Source organism: Camellia sinensis, chromosome 2 (genome assembly GCF_055761805.1).
Source record: "Camellia sinensis isolate YWXY chromosome 2, ASM5576180v1, whole genome shotgun sequence".
In the NCBI taxonomy this organism is placed as follows: Eukaryota; Viridiplantae; Streptophyta; class Magnoliopsida; order Ericales; family Theaceae; genus Camellia; species Camellia sinensis.
In genome coordinates, this window is record NC_138962.1 from 67,364,981 (window position 1) to 67,383,537 (window position 18,557).

An 18,557-nucleotide genomic window follows, 5' to 3' on the forward strand; every position below is an offset into this window, starting at 1 on the left:
CCAGATCATAAATCTCCCTCTCAATTGCCCCTTAATTCCGTCCGCTCAAGCGTGACTGGGATTACCTATTTGACCGGGGTAACTCTTCCTCGGTTCTTAGTCTGCAAGACGGTGACCGCACTAAGAAGGCGAGCAAGGTTCGCTCCACGACTTCCTTCTTGGCGAGCAACATCAGCTCGGCAAGAAACCCCAAGGAAGGCGAGCAAGGTCCACTCCGTGACTTCCTTCTTGGCGAGCAACATCAGCTCGGCAAGGAACTCCAAGAAAGGTGAGCAAGGTCCGCTCCGCGACTTCCTTCTCGGCGAGCTACATCTGCTCGGCAAGGAACTCCAAGGAAGGCGAGCAAGGTCCGCTCCGCGACTTCCTTCTCGGCGAGCAACATCAGCTCGGCAAGGAACTCTAAAGAAGGCGAGCAAGGTCCGCTCCGCGACTTCCTTCTGGGCGAGCAACATTAGCTCGACAAGGAACTCTAAAAAAGGCGAGCAAGGTCCGCTCCGCGACTTCCTTCTCGGCGAGCAACATCAGCTCGGCAAGGAACTCTAAAGAAGGCGAGCAAGGTCCGCTCCGCGACTTCCTTCTCGGCGAGCAACATCAGCTCGGCAAGGAACTCTAAAGAAGGCGAGCAAGGTCCGCTCCGCGACTTCCTTCTGGGCGAGCAACATTAGCTCGACAAGGAACTCTAAAAAAGGCGAGCAAGGTCCGCTCCGCGACCTCCTTCTCGGCGAGCAACATCAGCTCGGCCAAGGAACTCCAAAGAAGGCGAGCAAGGTCCGCTCCGCCACTTCTTTCTTGGCAGACAAGAGCAGCTCGGCCAAGGAACTCCAAAGAAGGCGAGCAACATCCGCTCCGCGACTTCCTTCTTGGCGAGCAACATTAGCTCGGCTGAAACTTCGGAGTTAGACAACTCATCAACTCTTCAGCCGGAGTAAGACATCTCGGCTGGAACCTCGCAGTTGAGCAAATCATCAACTCTTCAGCCGGAGCAAAACATCTCGGCTGGAACCTCGCAGTTGAGCAAATCATCAACTCTTCAGTCGGAGTAAGACATCTCGGCTGGAACCTCGCAGTTGAGCAAATCATCAACTCTTCAGCCGAAGTAAAACATCTCGGATGGGAATCCGAAGTTGGACAAAACGCCAACTCTTCCAACCGGAGTAAACCATCTCGGTTGGGAATTTGAAGTTGGACAAAACACCAACTCTTCCAACCGGAGTAAACCATCTCGGTTGGGAATCCGAAGTTGGATAAAACGCCAACTCTTCCAACCGGAGTAAACCATCCCGGTTGGGAATTCGAAGTTGGACAAAACGCCAACTCTTCCAACCGGAGTAAACCATCTCGGTTAGGAATCCGAAGTTGGACAAAACACCAACTCTTCCAACCGGAGTAAACCATCTCGGTTGGGAATCCGAAGTTGGACAAAACACCAACTCTTCCAACCGGAATAAACCATCTCGGTTGGGAATCCGAAGTTAGACAAAACACCAACTCTTCCAACCGGAGTAAACCATCTCGGTTGGGAATCCGAAGTTGGACAAAACACCAACTCTTCCAACCGGAGTAAACCATCTCGGCTGGGAATCCGAAGTTGGACAAAACACCAACTCTTCCAACCGGAGTAAACCATCTCGGTTGGGAATCCGAAGTTGGACAAAACGCCAACTCTTCCAACCGGAGTAAACCATCTCGGTTGGGAATTTGAAGTTGGACAAAACACCAACTCTTCCAACCGGAGTAAATCATCTCGGTTGGGAATCCTAAGTTGGACAAAACGCCAACTCTTCCAACCGGAGTAAACCATCTCGGTTGGGAATCCGAAGTTGGACAAAACACCAACTCTTCCAACCGGAGTAAACCATCTCGGTTGGGAATCCGAAGTTGGACAAAACACCAACTCTTCCAACCGGAATAAACCATCTCGGTTGGGAATCCGAAGTTGGACAAAACACCAACTCTTCCAACCGGAATAAACCATCTCGGTTGGGAATCCGAAGTTGGACAAACACCAACTCTTCCAACCGGAGTAAACCATCTCGGTTGGGAATCCGAAGTTGGACAAAACACCAACTCTTCCAACCGGAATAAACCATCTCGGTTGGGAATCCGAAGTTGGACAAAACACCAACTCTTCCAACCGGAGTAAACCATCTCGGTTGGGAATCCGAAGTTGGACAAAACACCAACTCTTCCAACCGGAGTAAACCATCTCGGTTGGGAATCCGAAGTTGGATAAAACGCCAACTCTTCCAACCGGAGTAAACCATCTCGGTTGGGAATTGGAAGTTGGACAAAACGCCAACTCTTCCAACCGGAGTAAACCATCTCGGTTGGGAATCCGAAGTTGGACAAAACACCAACTCTTCCAACCGGAGTAAACCATCTCGGTTGGGAATCCGAAGTTGGACAAAACACCAACTCTTCCAACCGGAATAAACCATCTCGGTTGGGAATCCGAAGTTGGACAAAACACCAACTCTTCCAACCGGAGTAAACCATCTCGGTTGGGAATTCGAAGTTGGACAAAACACCAACTCTTCTAACCGGAGTAAACCATCTCGGTTGGGAATCCGAAGTTGGACAAAACGCCAACTCTTCCAACCGGAGTAAACCATCTCGGTTGGGAATTCGAAGTTGGACAAAACACCAACTCTTCCAACCGGAGTAAATCATCTCGGTTGGGAATCCGAAGTTGGACAAAACACCAACTCTTCCAACCGGAGTAAACCATCTCGGCTGGAACAGAAAAGTAGGCCCCTCATCCACTATTATTTCGGAGACAGCAAAGCTCTTCAGCAAAAGTAATTCACTTCTATTACATTGACAAAAAGAGTATTTGCATTCAGAAGTGTAGGGGAAACAAGTCCCTCAAAAAATTACATAAGGCCGCATTCCATGGCCGGGGTAAACCTTTGCCATCCAAATCCTCTAAGTGGTATGCCCCCTTGCCCGGTTATCTTGTAAGGCTCTTCCTAGTTTGCCCTTAGCTTGCCTTCACCCGGCACTAGTGCGTTGCCCATAACCTTCCTTAAAACCCAGTCGCCCACTTGCCCGTTGCCATCGAGGTTGTCTCCGCGGTGGACGTCGCTGCATCATCCTCTACTCGAATGTGCTCATTGATGCGTTACATTAGGTGCCACATGGATGTCTGCTGGCTCATTGTAAGCGAATCCCTCAGCCTATGTCCGAGCCGGAGACCGCGCTTATATTGGGTGATTGCCAAGTTGACCGGGCAATCTAGGATCTCATTGTAGGTATCCCAGTACCTGGAGTTGTACGCCTTGAGAGTGTCGCTCGGTTCCATCCTGACACTGAGAAGGTGGTCAACTTCCTTTGGCGTTTTGGTGTTGGTTTTGAAACGCGTCACAAAGGCTTCGGCCAACTGATTCCACTGTTGTATACTCCCTTCTGGCAACCTCTCGAACCACTTCAAGCCCAGCTCGCCTAAACTCGACGGGAAGATCAGGCACATAAGAGCGTCATTTCGCCTACGTCCGGCCATGACCTGTCGGAAGTGGCTTACATGCATATACGGATCGGTTTTTCCGTCATAAAGCGTGAACTTTGGCTGGTGGAAGCCCGCGGGAAGCGGTGTTGTTTCTATCTCCAGGGAGAAAGGGGTGGCGCTCAGCCTCGTCAAGTCTGTATCAACAAGGAGTGGCGCCGCTAGGCGGGGTGGGGGCATTCCGGCCTCCTCGCTGGCATGAACCCTGTAGGATAGCCGCTGGAACGCCGGCACCCTTTGAGCCTCCCGCCGGCGATCCCGTTCCTTCAAGACTGCCCGCAAGTCCTCTGAACGAACGGAATAAGAATATCTCGACGTCGTCACCGGACGTGAGGGCTGGTAAGTGCTATCTTGCGCGCTGGACTTCTCTGAACGGCGGGATGGGGCGCACTCTCTGTGGTCTACCACTCCATCTACACCCTTCCCCTTGACATGCCGCTTCAACTCCTCCATCTCCGCCGCCATTTGCCAGATGACAGCGTCTTGGTCCCTCAACTTGTGTTCCAGACGTCGGGCATGTGATTCTCTCCGCCGCCGATGACCGTCTGGACTTCGTGAATGACCATAACTTCTTCCGCGCTTATCCCGCGCGTCTCCTGACTGTCCTCCAGTGAACGTATCCAGGTTCGCCATTGGAAGGATGACAGGATGTCCTTCTCTCCGTCGGGTGAACTCCGGGGTAGCTCCATCGATGGCGAACAACGGAATCTCGTCGTTGTTCGCCATGGACGGCGATCAGATGAGCCTGGAAGACAAGGTTTTATCTGTCAAGCTTCCCACAGACGGCGCCAATTGTACGGGGAGCAAATATTCCGGCAAGCCCGTACTCCTTTCTTCCAAGCTCCGTTTCTGTCCGATCACCTGCGAGCACAATAACGGTGAGCTACCCGGCGGTGTGTGGCCGGAAAACCCCTCCGACGATCAAGTTAGAACACACACAGGGGATAGATAGAGAGAAGGGAGAGTGTTTAGTGTTTAGTGTATGTCTCACCAAATGTTCATCTGTCCGCGTATGGGGGGCGCAGACGTGTTTATATACCCTCTGCGCCCCAAATCTACTCCCAGTGTCCTCTCAACACGTGGCACTACTATCCCATCTGTCAGCATAAACCTTGCTGAGCACCACCTAACCCAACTGCCTGCCCATTCTCCTAGGAGCTCGGCAGCCGGGCAGTACCATCTCGGCCATCGTCTGCCATGCTGCGCTTCAAGCCCAAGTACTCCAACAGCTAAGCTCAGATGAGGACCGGACTCGGCGGCATCTCGGCAAAGCCGAGCTCGGGACAACTCACGCTTGTCTGCGGTCGACCTTCCTGCCGAACAAAAAGGTACCTCGGTCCAACCTTGCCTTTCCTAGCGCTGGACCTTTCACCTGACCGGCTTCGCAACCGCGGATCCTTGCAGCTCGGTCAATCCACGCGCTGCCTTAACCGAGCAGCTTCCTTCAAGGCTGGGCCACACAACTTGGCCCAACACCTGTTCGGCCCAAATCTGTCTGGCACAACTCTGTCCGGCCCAAATCTGTCCGGCACAACTCTGTCCGGCCCAAATCTGTCCGGCCCAATTCCACGGCCCAATCCAGATCATAAATCTCCCTCTCAGCTTCCGAACGGTCATCAAAACCAATCTACAAAAAAAATAAACAAGGCAAACATTAGCATAGAATGTATATATATAAAGTTTATTATAATAGCAAAGTTTTATTATAAACTTAAAGCCAAATATCAGAAACTTAACAAATATATAGAACTATTCTCAAGATCACAAGCTTGAAGTTATTTGAATAGAAATTAACAGAGATTAACTAAAAAGATGAATACCATGCTCATTCCCACCCATGGGTTTTGCAATGATCACCTTAACATGGCAATTCACTGTATCCCTAGAATTATGCTCGGATCAAAAACTGGCTGTGACCCACGGACAGCAGCCAAACCATTTAAACACTACAACATCTCATGGTAAGAACCAAAGCATGCAGTCAATGAGAATGGGAAGGAACAAATATTGTGGCTGCTGCACAAATGGGATTTAAAAAAATTTTGAAGAGAGAGAGAGAGAGCAACAACCTACAATGCAAAAAATGGAAAACTGGACCATTAGCTTGGTGAGTTGTGACAGCAATGACCAAAATGGATGTAGATAATAAGCTTATTATTTTTAACATTAGCATTAAAAGGCCACGCACAAAACCTAAAAACAGCTCCCTTCTAAATTTAGAAAATAATACACACTGCTATACGTATTATTTTGTTTTAACATTGATTGCTTCCTTTTTTTTTCTTTTTTTTTTTTTTTGATCAACAAAAACTTTATTGATGAAAGAACCTTACAAGAAGGAGAAAATACATCAATAAAGGGGACAAGAAAGGACAGGGGAGAGGGGGATGATGCACAGCACCAAAACCAAACTGTTGGTGACGGACCAACAAGAACACAAAAAACACAACAGACAGCAGGATAAAACGCACACAGCAAGCTACCCATCCCAGCAAAGGTATATAGAAAATATACATCACCAGGCCTACAATTAGATTCACATCCAAAACTGAAGCAAAACTGAAGCAAAATTACCCAGACCAGCTGCCCAGCAGATCTGTCCACTCACACAGCATAGAGATACAACCAGCAAAGCAGAATGATACCAACAGCAGAGCATACAGATACTTGTGACTTAGGCTATACAGATACCAACATCCATAGATAGAAACACACCTAACAGCAGGCTATTATCTGACTTAGTTTTGTCTCTACTTTGGTTCGTGTGTATTTTAACTAGAGTCATGCTAAGTAAGAATTTTGATAATGAATCTATTTTCATTAAATACATCTTCAAACTTGTTAAATCTTAGTTAATAAGTAGTCAAACTATTTTACTTTAACTAGTATATACTAACCAACATGAGAAAAATAAAATGATAAAGCGAGCGAGACTTACCAAAAAGGCGATGTACGAGTTCATGGGATACCTCATCCTCTAAATTGTCCTTTGAAACCTTGCTTCTTAAGAAACTCCATGATGCTTGATGTGATCTCAAAATGCTCGTCAATCGACCCATTCATCTTCCCTATCTCTTTATTTTGTGCTTGAATTTCCTCTCTTTGTACTTGAACTTAATAATGACATAGCAATATGCTAAAGTGGCGTTACAAAAAACTGCATGTAAGATTAATACAACTAGGGAGGGGAAGTAAGGAGCAATTTACAGTCAACCTCGGAAGATAAATGAACAGCAAAGTTTGTCGGCAACACATATAATGGCATATCTTATTGGACAATTTAGTGAAATTCGTGATGGCCCTTCAATAATCTCAGAATCTAATATGACAAAGAGAGAGAAAAAAACAATAGTTATTCAAAGCATCACAAAGATATATAATCATCAAAAAACCAAAACAAAATCACTTGGCATAATTTATTTTTTTGTCTCATTCCTTTCCATGAGCATACCTGAATCCAGTGCAGCAACAGCAGGCTGAACACAATCTTGTAGGACAGGACGATCAAGGTTTGAAATCACGCCCATATAGGCAACCACTATGATATAGTTTCCTTTACAAAGACAATAGACTGGGTCAGAGCGCAGATGAATTGCAAGCAACAAAAACAAGAAAGTAAGAGAAAACCTATGTTCAAGCATACCACTAAACTGACCCACAACTTGAAGAAGATTTGTTCCATATTTAAGCATATGCATCACGACAGTTGGAAGCTGTGGACCAGTGTCCTAATGGGGGTGGGGGAAAACACAAAATGTTTGTTACAATTTGCATTCATTGTGCATAATGTTGTCACATAAAATAACTTCCCCAAAACTAAACAAGCACAAACCATGAACACATTAGTCCTTTTATCCACTCCTTTTCCATTTAACAGAAAGCTACAGAAGTTAAACAACAAAAAGCTGGTCAGAATGAAAATGTAATAATTCAACTTAGCCAAAAACAAGGGAGAAAAAAGGTCATACTTCACTTGTGGGGGTGTTGTGATACATGAAGATGTCTCAATATTATCTGTTTGAGCCACAAATAACCGCTGCAGGAAAAACAAAGGCAAACTAACTAAGCAAGCAACCCACTGAGTGCTTTCAATAAATATTTTTTACCATTTAATAGATAGGAAAAATAACAAGATGAGGAATCAAAAAAATTGAATCAGAAAACACTGATATATCCCTGTCACTTCCCAGAGGGCTCCACAGCCTACTGATCCCCTTACCACCCACAATGGACAGGTATTATAGTCTCAATCCATCTGATCATACCGATTATTTGCACAACAGTGTTCATGACAATGCCATAGGAAAAATAAATAAATAAACAAAAACTGAGAAAATTCTTGATAGCCCTGATTGCTTGGAAAAAAACAAATATTGCTCCAATCTACAGTTGCTTCTTGGAACATAAGCAAGACTTATGACATATATATTAAATTAATTACATTAATACATCGAGTACGAAGAAAAGCTACAAATCAGGTGAAAAAGAAAACTGAACTTGGATAATTATGTTTAACAAAAATGGTCCCATGAATTAAGCTAGGCAATAAAAAGTGGTGTGGAAGGAAAGCTGGACAGTGATCCTAAAAGTCAAATGGAGTGGACTTTCAAGGAAAGGTACATAATATTAATTAAGAAGTAGCTTAAGAAGAGAATATTTATAACTTCTTGAAAGATAGAGCCACTGTTTGGTGCAGAAGTAAAAGTTCAAACAGTCAAGCATGTCAGCCATTTCACATGATTTAAGCTAGTTCCACATCCATTATAACCCTCAGCCCTTCCAATACCTCAAATACATGGGACGACAGCTACATGATGGCCTTATTTTAAATAATTTCGAGAAAGTAGTAGCATGCATTTCAGCGACACAAGTTTGGTGGGTTTGTCGCATAGCAGAATGTTTCCCAATTAAATTAGGTCGAGCAAAGAGGATTATAAATATAGGAACCTTGGTAAAACATTTCCACTGAAATCAAATATATCTCATAAATCACAAAGACTTTGCCTGAGCATATAGAACTTTATTTGTGTTATCCAAAATGGTTTAAACAATACTTACCACTTTATCTTCTGCAGAAGGTTTTGCATTCTTCAAAATATGGAAATCATATGCAAATGTCCCATAGCCAGGCTACAATATAGAACAGAATTATTACCAACTTCTGTTCTTCAAAGTAAATGAATAATTAGGTATGAGAGGAAAAGGAAAAACAACCTTAAATTCAAGAAAAGCAAGTATCTGGCCCATTTTCATTCGTGGATAGAATCTGCGTGCAGAGAGACAATTCTAAGCATATAATTCAGTAATGAATGTAATTAATCATTGGCCAACGATTTAACATCTGTCCATGTGGAAATATTCTTAAAGCATATTGTGTAAAAGAAAACTCAATAAGCTACAAAACCAGGTTTAATTAGACGCCTAGTTGTAAGCTCGATCACTTCGAACCTAAGAAGCACGGACACGTGACACGATACGGATACGACACAGACACGCCGACACATTAATTTTCAAAAAATGCAGGACACGACACATGAGGGACACGCATGAAATATATAATTTTATATATTTATTATATATTATATACATAAATATATCATTCAAAGATAATAAAAAATGCAATATGACACTAATTCCTATAAATTTATATGGGTTTTGTTTTTATAATTGTATCTTAAGTTGTTTTGTTCAAATTTATAATTAGTTTCACATGTGTTTAATCGATAGACACGTGTGTTTCAGCGATTTACACTTGTGTCATTCGAGTGTCCAAAGAGTGTCTGAATTTTTTTAAAAAATTTAAAAATAGAACACGTTTTGAAGAGTGTCGGACACGTGTCCTAAGACTGTCGGTGTCCGACACGGACATGACACGGATACGTCACCTTCTTAGAAGTGTCCGTGCTTTCGAACCATTTTAATCACACTGCCTGATAAACAGTCACCAAACTGACCAAGAAAAATGCCAAAATAAACATAATAATTGCTCACTCACCAACAAAGGCTATCATAAAATGTTATTTGTAAAAAAGTAAAAAAATAAAATAAAATGCAACAAATTTATCCCCTCCCTTAGTTCACATAAGTTGGTCTTTGTACAATGCATAACAACATAATACAGAAACTCGATCTGACCATTGGTCAACTTTTGACCACTATGGAAAATAATATATTATAGAAGAGACACAGAACTCAAACAAGACGAGTGTCATTGAACACTAAGTTTGCTTATACCGCCATAAATAGGCTATGCAGGTCAGAAGCTTGGTTTTTTTAGATTGGGTAGGTATATGATTTTGTATGTCTGCACAATACCCTTGGCCTTTCCAATAATATGGCCTCAACTACAAATTTTTCTCATCAATTTTGGGGGAAAAAGAGGCCTGCCATCACACAGGTTGCACCCCTGGTCCAAAAGGGGTGAAGTGGAATAAGAGATTCACATTACTAGGCCTATCATGCTGGTGTTTGGAACATTGGAAGACAAATATTCATATTTCATGAACATGACATGGTTAAATATTGCATCCTTGCAACTAGAAAAAGGTGAACTAGTCAGGAGATGCAGCATACATCTTGTCTTCCACCGACCTAGCTCATACAATGGATAAAAATAACCAAAGAAAGATAATTGATCCCCTATAATAGCAGTCAACTTTGGTACATATACATCCTTGCGCAAGACTCTGCCTATAATTGGCTTTTAAAAAACTAGGAAGATTAAGAAGAAATGTCTGATTGAAACAACCAAGCCAATGAGAGACTTTTCCAACCATCAATGTAGGTAGACTGTAATAAAACATGTAATTTCAGTAACCACTATGATACACACAGTATTGCATGGAAAAATTGAACTAAAAGAAAATTAGTATTCTATTAATCTCATATTAGTAAAAGATATATGTACAACAGAATATAACTTACACCCAAAGAGGAAGGGGATGGGAGGCAGAGGACAAAAAAGTTTCTACCTTGACATAATTGTCGAGATAGTTTGGAGATAATTGTTCGCTTCAGTGTTCATATCTCTTACACTGCAGAAGCTGCTCCCTATCTAAATATGCAGAAAGAAAACTTATAAGATATAAGTAGGAAAAGAATTGCACAAAAAAGTCAAGCAGACTCAGTAGACTGCAAAACCTCATCTGCAAGACTAAGAAGTTCTTCGGAATCCTTGTCGGCAAACCATCCATTCTTACAAGCATTCTGCCAAATAAAAGACTAGGTAAGTATGAAACTATGGGCATTGTTAGAGATATAGAATGAAAGAGAGATTTAAAGGGCATAAACTCAATAAAACACATGCACAAACTAATGAAATCAGGATATCAAAACTTTCAAGTTAAATAAATAGATAGATAAATAAAAACAAAAAATTGAGGAGAGGTCTCCATGCATGCTATACATAGCATGACAAGTTCGGACTTCAGACCTGCCCCTAAGCATCAATAGTGGCATTGAACAGGAGATGTTGCCATGATCAGCATCCAAAACATGTCCTAATTTATTGTATATAATTAACAACTAATTAATTCATAATCTTCAAAGGGAGGAAAAAAACAAAAAAAAAAACACTAAATTTAAAGCCTTTTTCTTCTCTATATATCAAATGCCACTAAAGAAAACACTTATTGTTTGGGCAATGCATGCTCGAGCAAGGCAGGCGATGATTCAACAATGCAGAGAGAGATCCTGAGAGCTTCACCCAAAGTGCACTTGAGTGGGCCAGAAAATTTCAAAATCATTACACGACCTGGTCTGGAAAATATAAATAGGGTATTTATTTGCTTTTCAATTTGATACACACAAAAAACACACAGATTTATAATTTAGCCCTAGCCTCCCTAGAGCCCTTGAATCCATAGAAAGAAGACTTTGCCTGCATATTTTTAGAGAAGAATATTGTGTTGATGGACTTTGATTTGTGAAATCTTCTTAACTGTTTTGATAAAAAACCACATATACACTTCATCACTCATTGCGCATTGGTTATTCCTACCATATGACCAATAAGATGGAGCCACTAGTAGTGGAGATCTAGACAAAAGAAGACTACCAGCGAAGTCGGAGTCACTTGCAACTTGCCAGTGGGGTTTGAGCTAGCAAGCTGGAAGGTGAAGATGGCAAGGCTAACGCATTCAGAGTTGGGTCATAAGTCGTTACTTTGGATCTTTATATTAAATTCTTGATCTAGTGGATTTTGAAGGGCAGAAATCATTCTGATTGTTCACCCCATGGGATGGATTATTATTCCCATGAGTTTTCCACATCAATCATTGTGTCTCTTATTCTTGATTTATTTATTACTGTGATTTTGTGTGGAGGAAATATGCTTGGTTTCAAGAAAAATAATTGAATTGATTAATCCACGGTTTGAAATTTTCAATTAGTACTTAGTTCACAAGCCGAGTTCAGCACAAACGTACCTGCCTCAGCCTTCTCATTTGGTAACAGAGCTTCTTGGCCTGTTTGGTGTAAAACCTGAATAGATCCTGTTAACCATGTTTATGGAGACAGATATGCCTAGTGAAGGTGACTTTGTCTCATGGTTACAATTATATTTGTTGGAAAGTTCACATAAGAGCCCCTTATTGAAGTCTATTAATGCTCATGTTTGGTTATCTGTTGAAAATGGATAAATACCAATAGTGTCAAACCTTAGTGGTGAACAAAAACCAAAAACTGCTACCAAAAACCAAAACCTGTTAACCTTACTCTGAATTCATGTTTTCTAGTAGTACAAATGAAATTACTACGATCTGGAACAAAGGAATGCTACTACCCCCTATCTTCCATAACTAGAGCAGATATAGACTAGAGGCTATACGGAATGAGTCTTGAACTATGGCACTATGGATCCCTTTGTTTAGTTGTCATTTGTGCCTGGCACAGGCACTAATGAATCAAATTCAGTAACATTCAAGATCCAAAATTATCATCAGTAAAATTCAAAATGAAAAGTTCAGTTTCATTGCGATATTCTTGGTAATTCTCTGTTTTACCAAATCCCCATTTCTCCACTGCATTTATACAGGGAAAGATGTCAATTAATAAGATAAAAATCACACATCATCAATGCTTACAATAGTTTGGCAAAGTTTTGGGTTATGCTTCACTACGACATTCTTGTTAATTTTTTTTCTTTTACCAATAACTCAATTCATTACTCAAATTACACAGGGTGAATGTTGAACTATGTAACAGATATTACAAATTATCCTAAATGAATTAGGATTAATAGAATTGCATAGCATGATTACTTGAGCGATATTCAGACTGATGCATTCAATCCTAGAGATCACAATTGGAGAATATCATATCCAAATGAAAGCAACTATGGGCCCAATGTTGAGATGTCATTTGCCATTTTATATCTTCCCACTTAGAACTTAAGGCCTATCTTGTCTCCATAAACAGCTGTTACAACTAATTTTAGCATGAATCTAACAAATGTAAGTCAGCATAACATTTCAGATAATTAGATAGTCCATTTCAAATCATTAAAAATTACCACAATAGCACATCCCATCATGGAAATGGTGGAACCTCATGTCAATGGTGGAACCTCATGTCATCTCTAACTACAATCTAGCTACAATCACCCTGCCTATGTATGTTATATGGTAAGGCTAAATGAAAAGAAAATAAATAAAAGTTCAGAGACCACATAAACAAAGAGAGCTGGGGTCTGTGAACTTGCTAACAGAAGGAGACCTCAAAACAGCCTGCAAGGAGGAACTACTCAAAGAGAAGATGCCCACAGCCAACTAAAACGAAGGCAAGAAATAATGGCAGTAGTAGAGCATCAGGTATCTACAAGGATCCTCAAATAGCCAAGCATGGTATCCAAGAAGAATCAGGAGGCTAGTCCAACTAGCAAGGATGATCACAGGAGCAAAGGAATCAATCCAAATCATAACCTAAGTAATCGATTCTATTTTTTATTTTATTTTTTTGAATAACCTAAGTAGAAAAACCTATAAAATAAGTACATATTAAAAAAAATACTTAAAAATATTCAAATAAATATATTTATAAATCACAGTCATTCTAGATAAGATTCACATCATACAAAATTTAAATGTATATCATATAATTCATTTTCAGATAAATTTTTTTGTGAATATCATATATCATATATCAACAAAATAAAAATAAAATTGCTCCTGTCAAACGCATAGATGATGTGAAAGCTTTGGAGGAAGCAATTGCAAGCTGAAGAGGAATAGCAAACTACAGACCAGATTTGAGAAGATTGCAAACAATACTAACTGATACATGCCGAAAATCAGCCAGCACAAATTATTATTGAACAAAAATATTATTATGAGTATTGTTCCTTTCTTTAGAATATATATATATATATATATAATTTTTTTTGACACATCCGAGCCATGTCTATAATGTAAAGTGTACTAGCTATAATATGCAAAAAACGATCAAATTTCTCCTAAGATACAGAAACTGGCAGACAGTGCACTATACAAGCATTCTGATCTATATTCTCAGCAGACATAATGACTGAAACATAATATAATCCATCTGAACAAGTAAATAATAATAAAACAGAAGATCATACTACAACACCCACCTTGGCATGGCAGAAGATTGTTCAACCACTACATGTTTGATTTGAGGAAACATTGAACTGAGTACAACAAACCTGGATCGAACACCACTTGAAAAAGGGCACCATGAGGCATAGAACAAAGCAGCAGTATATACATTTGTCTGACTAGAGCTCAAAGATCTGTCAAGAGATTCCCCGTCCATCTTTGAAGGGAACAAAAATTATACGAGCACGTCAAAATGTAAAAATGAAATAAAATACAAAAAACATACATAAATCTACATGTTGTCAGGTGTTCTAAGTAATTCATGTGCAAATTTTAAATCCCTGACACATTCTACAAAAACCAGTCATTTTAATCAACAAAGATCACCACCACCACCTCCACCACCACCATTGACATAAGCAAAACAAAAAAGACAAAGCAGATCTTGAATTAAATATTAAATTTGATTAATCAACAAAGATCACCACCACCACCATCATTAACATAAGCAAAACAAAAAAGACAAAGCAGATCTTGAATTGAATATTAAATTTGATTAAAAACTAAAAAAAAGAGCCAATGAGATAATTTTTTGACAATTCATATTTATTATTGGGTAGTTCAAAATTCTATTATTCAAATCGGCCCATATAATGAGTTTGATTGTTTAGGAAACTATGAGAGTTCAAGTAATAAGCAGACCCTATTTATTGTGCAGATGCAAAAACATGTCAATCTCTGCAAGTTTTACAGGTGATTTCAAATTCAATAATTGTAATTGCCAAATAATAATAATAAATAATATTTCAAGTTAACAAACATAAAGCATTTCATCCTTTCATTGAGGGAAGCTGTATTATAGTCCCGAAATTGCACAAATATTGAAAGTACAACCAAGACGAAGTGGAAATGCAACAGGAAAATTATAACAACAGATATCCAGCTTCAAAAGGAAGCCAATCCTATTGCACTCTCAACCTCAGCTCAAAACGACCATGGGCAAACTGGTGGTACACATGACTATTCTCTATATGGGGTAAACATCCACCAAAAATCCTCAGTTAATTTTTATAACTTCCTAGTGGAGAAACATTGCTACCAACAGACCAGAGTTTTCACCAGAATTCTACATCCTAACATAAGACGGAAAACTTCTCACCAGAAAGAGAGATGAATAAATGCTGAAATGAAGCCATGGAAACTTCATTAATCGTTGACATGAATGAATTAACCTTATTGGGTTGACCATTCTGATAGAACCAGAGAGTGCAAAAGTTACAAATTATTACACAAAACAAAACTTACCACGAATAAGTAGAATGGAACATGCAACCATTTTAATGGTTCATTTTACAATCCTAATGGGGTTATCAATTCATAATCAAGCCTTAACATATATAAAGGCATATTTTCTTAATGGGGGTTATGATCTTGATGGTGTTATCAATTCATGATCAGGCCTTAACATATATAAAGGCACATCATCTTAATTTATAGACTTACCAAACGGGCCTTAACATATATAAAGGCACATCTTCTTAATTTATAGATTTACCAAACAATGTGTTCCCACCCATTAGCTCTTATCTGCCAGTCTGCATCTCTTCACCAAAACTTCAATTCTAGTTTTTTGTCCTCTTCTGCTGATTATTAATCCAGCATATTCAGCTTGAAACATATAGCCTCACACCTACAATATTTTATGTCATAAAGCATGGCTGGGCTTCCACATACTTCAGTAAGTAAGTAGGTTTCAAGAATTATTTCTTATACATAGAGAAAAATGACGTGGGGGGAAGCTTGCAACAAATGAACCAAATAGAAATGGAGATGAATGCATTCAAAATCTCCAGATCCAGCTATCAAGGTTGTCTAAACATAGGTGCTAAAGACGACAAAGCCTTGATGCGGATTTTACATTGCATCGGGGTAGGAAAGAAAAAAAGGACATGTTCGGTTCCTGATGAAACAAGTATAATCATTATTATTTAGGTCAATTTTCGGGGCACTTTCACAGGTTTGGGAGTAGTGCAAAACATCTTCAGAAGTGGCCTCCTATGTTTAGGCTGAATCCTTAAATAAAATCCTCTCTCAATTAACAGCTGAACATGACTTCCCATTTATGTCTATATGCAAAGGAAATGCAGATATGCAAATCCTACATTTTTTTTTTTTTTTTTTGAACTTGGTATCTAACCCCAATGGACGAACTGTTGCCGAGGACCAATCCCATCATCCACTAGCAGGGCCCAATTAAAGTTGGGGCTTTGATTGTTTGCCTAGGAGGTCTCAAACCTGAGACCATGGAGAGAGCACATCCCAGGCCCCAAGCCTTCACCACCAGACCAACCCTTTGGGGTTTGCAAATCCTTACTCATTATAGACTCAAGGAAGCACTTGCAAACCCTTTGGCAGAGTATGTCAATTCATACATAATTTCTGGCATGAATTTTGTGCATCATCCCAACGATACAATCACCACACGCATTCATTTCACTCAAACAGGAGGGAGATACCAAGGTATTCATATATCACCATATTCAAACAAATTAAAGGTTGTCCTAGTAGATATATAGGATTTATATGGTTATACAAACAAATGCATATAATATCCTAAAACCCTAAATTAAGCCACGAGACAAAGCAAGTTCGGACCCAACAACAAAATGTGGTAATGCGTGGATGATGGGGAAAGAGATATTTTTAATCCTCCTTGATGCCAACAAAAAAATCACAGGCATAAAATCCTAAAAAAGTTTATATAACTCACAATAAAAATAAAAACAAACACGATTATTTATCAACCATAAAAACACAATGAATTGATAGGCCCTAATACTGCAAAATAAAAACCAACCCATGTAATTAATATACAAAAAAAAAAGAGGATAAAATGGGGAATATTTATTTGGAAAAAAAAGAAAAGAAGAAGTAAACAAAAATGAATAGATCAAAAGGGGCATCTACACAGAGATAATTGAATTGAAAAAATACTCATACTTGAATAGGCAAAGAATAGGAGATCGTAAAGGGGCATTGACCCTGTAGATCGTGAATAAACGAATTGGCCATGCCTTTGTGTGTTTTGCAAGAGAAAGAGAGAGAAAGGCCATACCTTTGTGTGTTTTGCAAGAGAGGGATTAGAGGAAAACTAGAGCACCAAATAAAAAGGAAAAAATGGGTGGGGGAAAATTAGTAGGGTTCTTTTTTTTCATTACCGCCAAATTTCAAAGTTCCCCTTTAAGATTGGTTGGTGATTAAATAATTTTGTCGTTAAAAATTTTAAAATATTAAAATTATTGACGATAAAAATATATTTCTCTTTAAATTGTTTTAAAATATTTAAAATTAATTTTTTTTAAAAATATTTAAAATTATTGGTGACAAAAATATATTCCTCACTAATAATTTTATAATTGGTGACAAATTTTTTTCTCACTAAAAGTCTCAAAATTTTGGTGCCATCCAAAAAAAATTAGAGGAAAAATCTTTGGTGACAAAATTTAATTTTTCCTCACCTAAAAATAAGTATTTATTGACGAAAATAAATTCCGTCACCTATTATTTTTACTTTTTATTATATGTGACAAAATTTTATAATTCGTCACGGATTATTCTTATTTAGTGACAAAATATTTTCTTCATTACTTTTCGTCACCATAGGTTTAGAGAGTTAATTAACTTATGTTTTGTTTTGAAAGAGAGAGAGAGAGAGAGAGAGAGATAAACAAAAATAAAAGGGAAAAAAAGTTAGTTGTCTATTTTTTCCATTACCGCCCAATATGTCAAAATTTTTCCTCCAAAATTGGTGACAAAATAATTTCTTCACTAAAAAGTCTCAAAATATTAAAGATTATTAGTGACAAAAATATATTTCTCACCAAATGGTCTTAAAATATTTAAAATTAAGTTTCTCAAAAAATATATATACAAAATTATTGGTGACGAAAATATATTCCTCGCTAATAATTTTATAATTGGTGACAAGAAAAATTTCTTACCAAAAGTCTCAAATTTTGGCGCCAACCAAAAAAAAATTAGCGGAAAAACCTTTGGTGACAAAACTTAATTTTTCCTCACCTAAAAAGAAGTATTTGTTGACGAAAACAAATTGCGTCACCTATTATTTTTATTTTTTATTATACGTGACAAAATTAAATAATTCGTCACGGATTATTCTTATTTAGTGACGAAATTTATTTTCTTCACTACTTTTCGTCACCATAGATTACTTTTGTTGTAGTGACATCATCAGGGACGTTATAATCTTTTCAGAATTCGGCCATGGCACCTGGTGAGTTAACTAAGAACCTATACTTTCCCATTTATGGTTTAAGTTATAAATAAATTAAACTGGAATGTTAGCTCGGTCGAAAAATGATGTTGAGTCGCTCGGTTGAGCACTCAAAGGAGTGCCTGGGCAACCTAAGTCTACAAAGCGAAAAACAAAGGTGTTAAGCACAGATCGTTGGACCGTACTAAAACAAATAAAGGCAAGA

The 18,557-nt window shown here is 39.2% G+C and overlaps 1 protein-coding gene across 3 annotated transcripts; it reads right to left on the reverse strand.

Annotated features, from left to right (window-relative positions):
* Positions 1-5,528: 5,528 nt before the first annotated feature.
* LOC145820097 (E4 SUMO-protein ligase PIAL2-like) lies at positions 5,529-18,162 on the reverse strand. 3 transcript variants are annotated; one of them, XM_082914751.1, is made up of 6 exons: positions 11,929-17,512; positions 7,471-7,538; positions 7,335-7,383; positions 7,158-7,230; positions 6,954-7,055; positions 5,532-6,821 (listed from the first exon to the last, which is right to left on the reverse strand). In XM_082914751.1, the coding sequence occupies exons 1-6, from the start codon at positions 11,944-11,946 to the stop codon at positions 6,712-6,714; spliced, it is 420 nt and encodes a 139-aa protein (XP_082770877.1). In that variant the 5' UTR covers positions 11,947-17,512; the 3' UTR covers positions 5,532-6,711. The 3 variants fall into 3 exon arrangements, with proteins under 3 accessions (XP_082770875.1, XP_082770877.1, XP_082770876.1); XM_082914750.1 differs by having other exon boundaries at positions 5,535-6,821; positions 7,146-7,230; positions 11,929-14,980; XM_082914749.1 differs by having other exon boundaries at positions 5,529-6,821; positions 7,335-7,538; positions 11,929-18,162.
* Between the last annotated feature and the right edge of the window lie 395 nt (positions 18,163-18,557).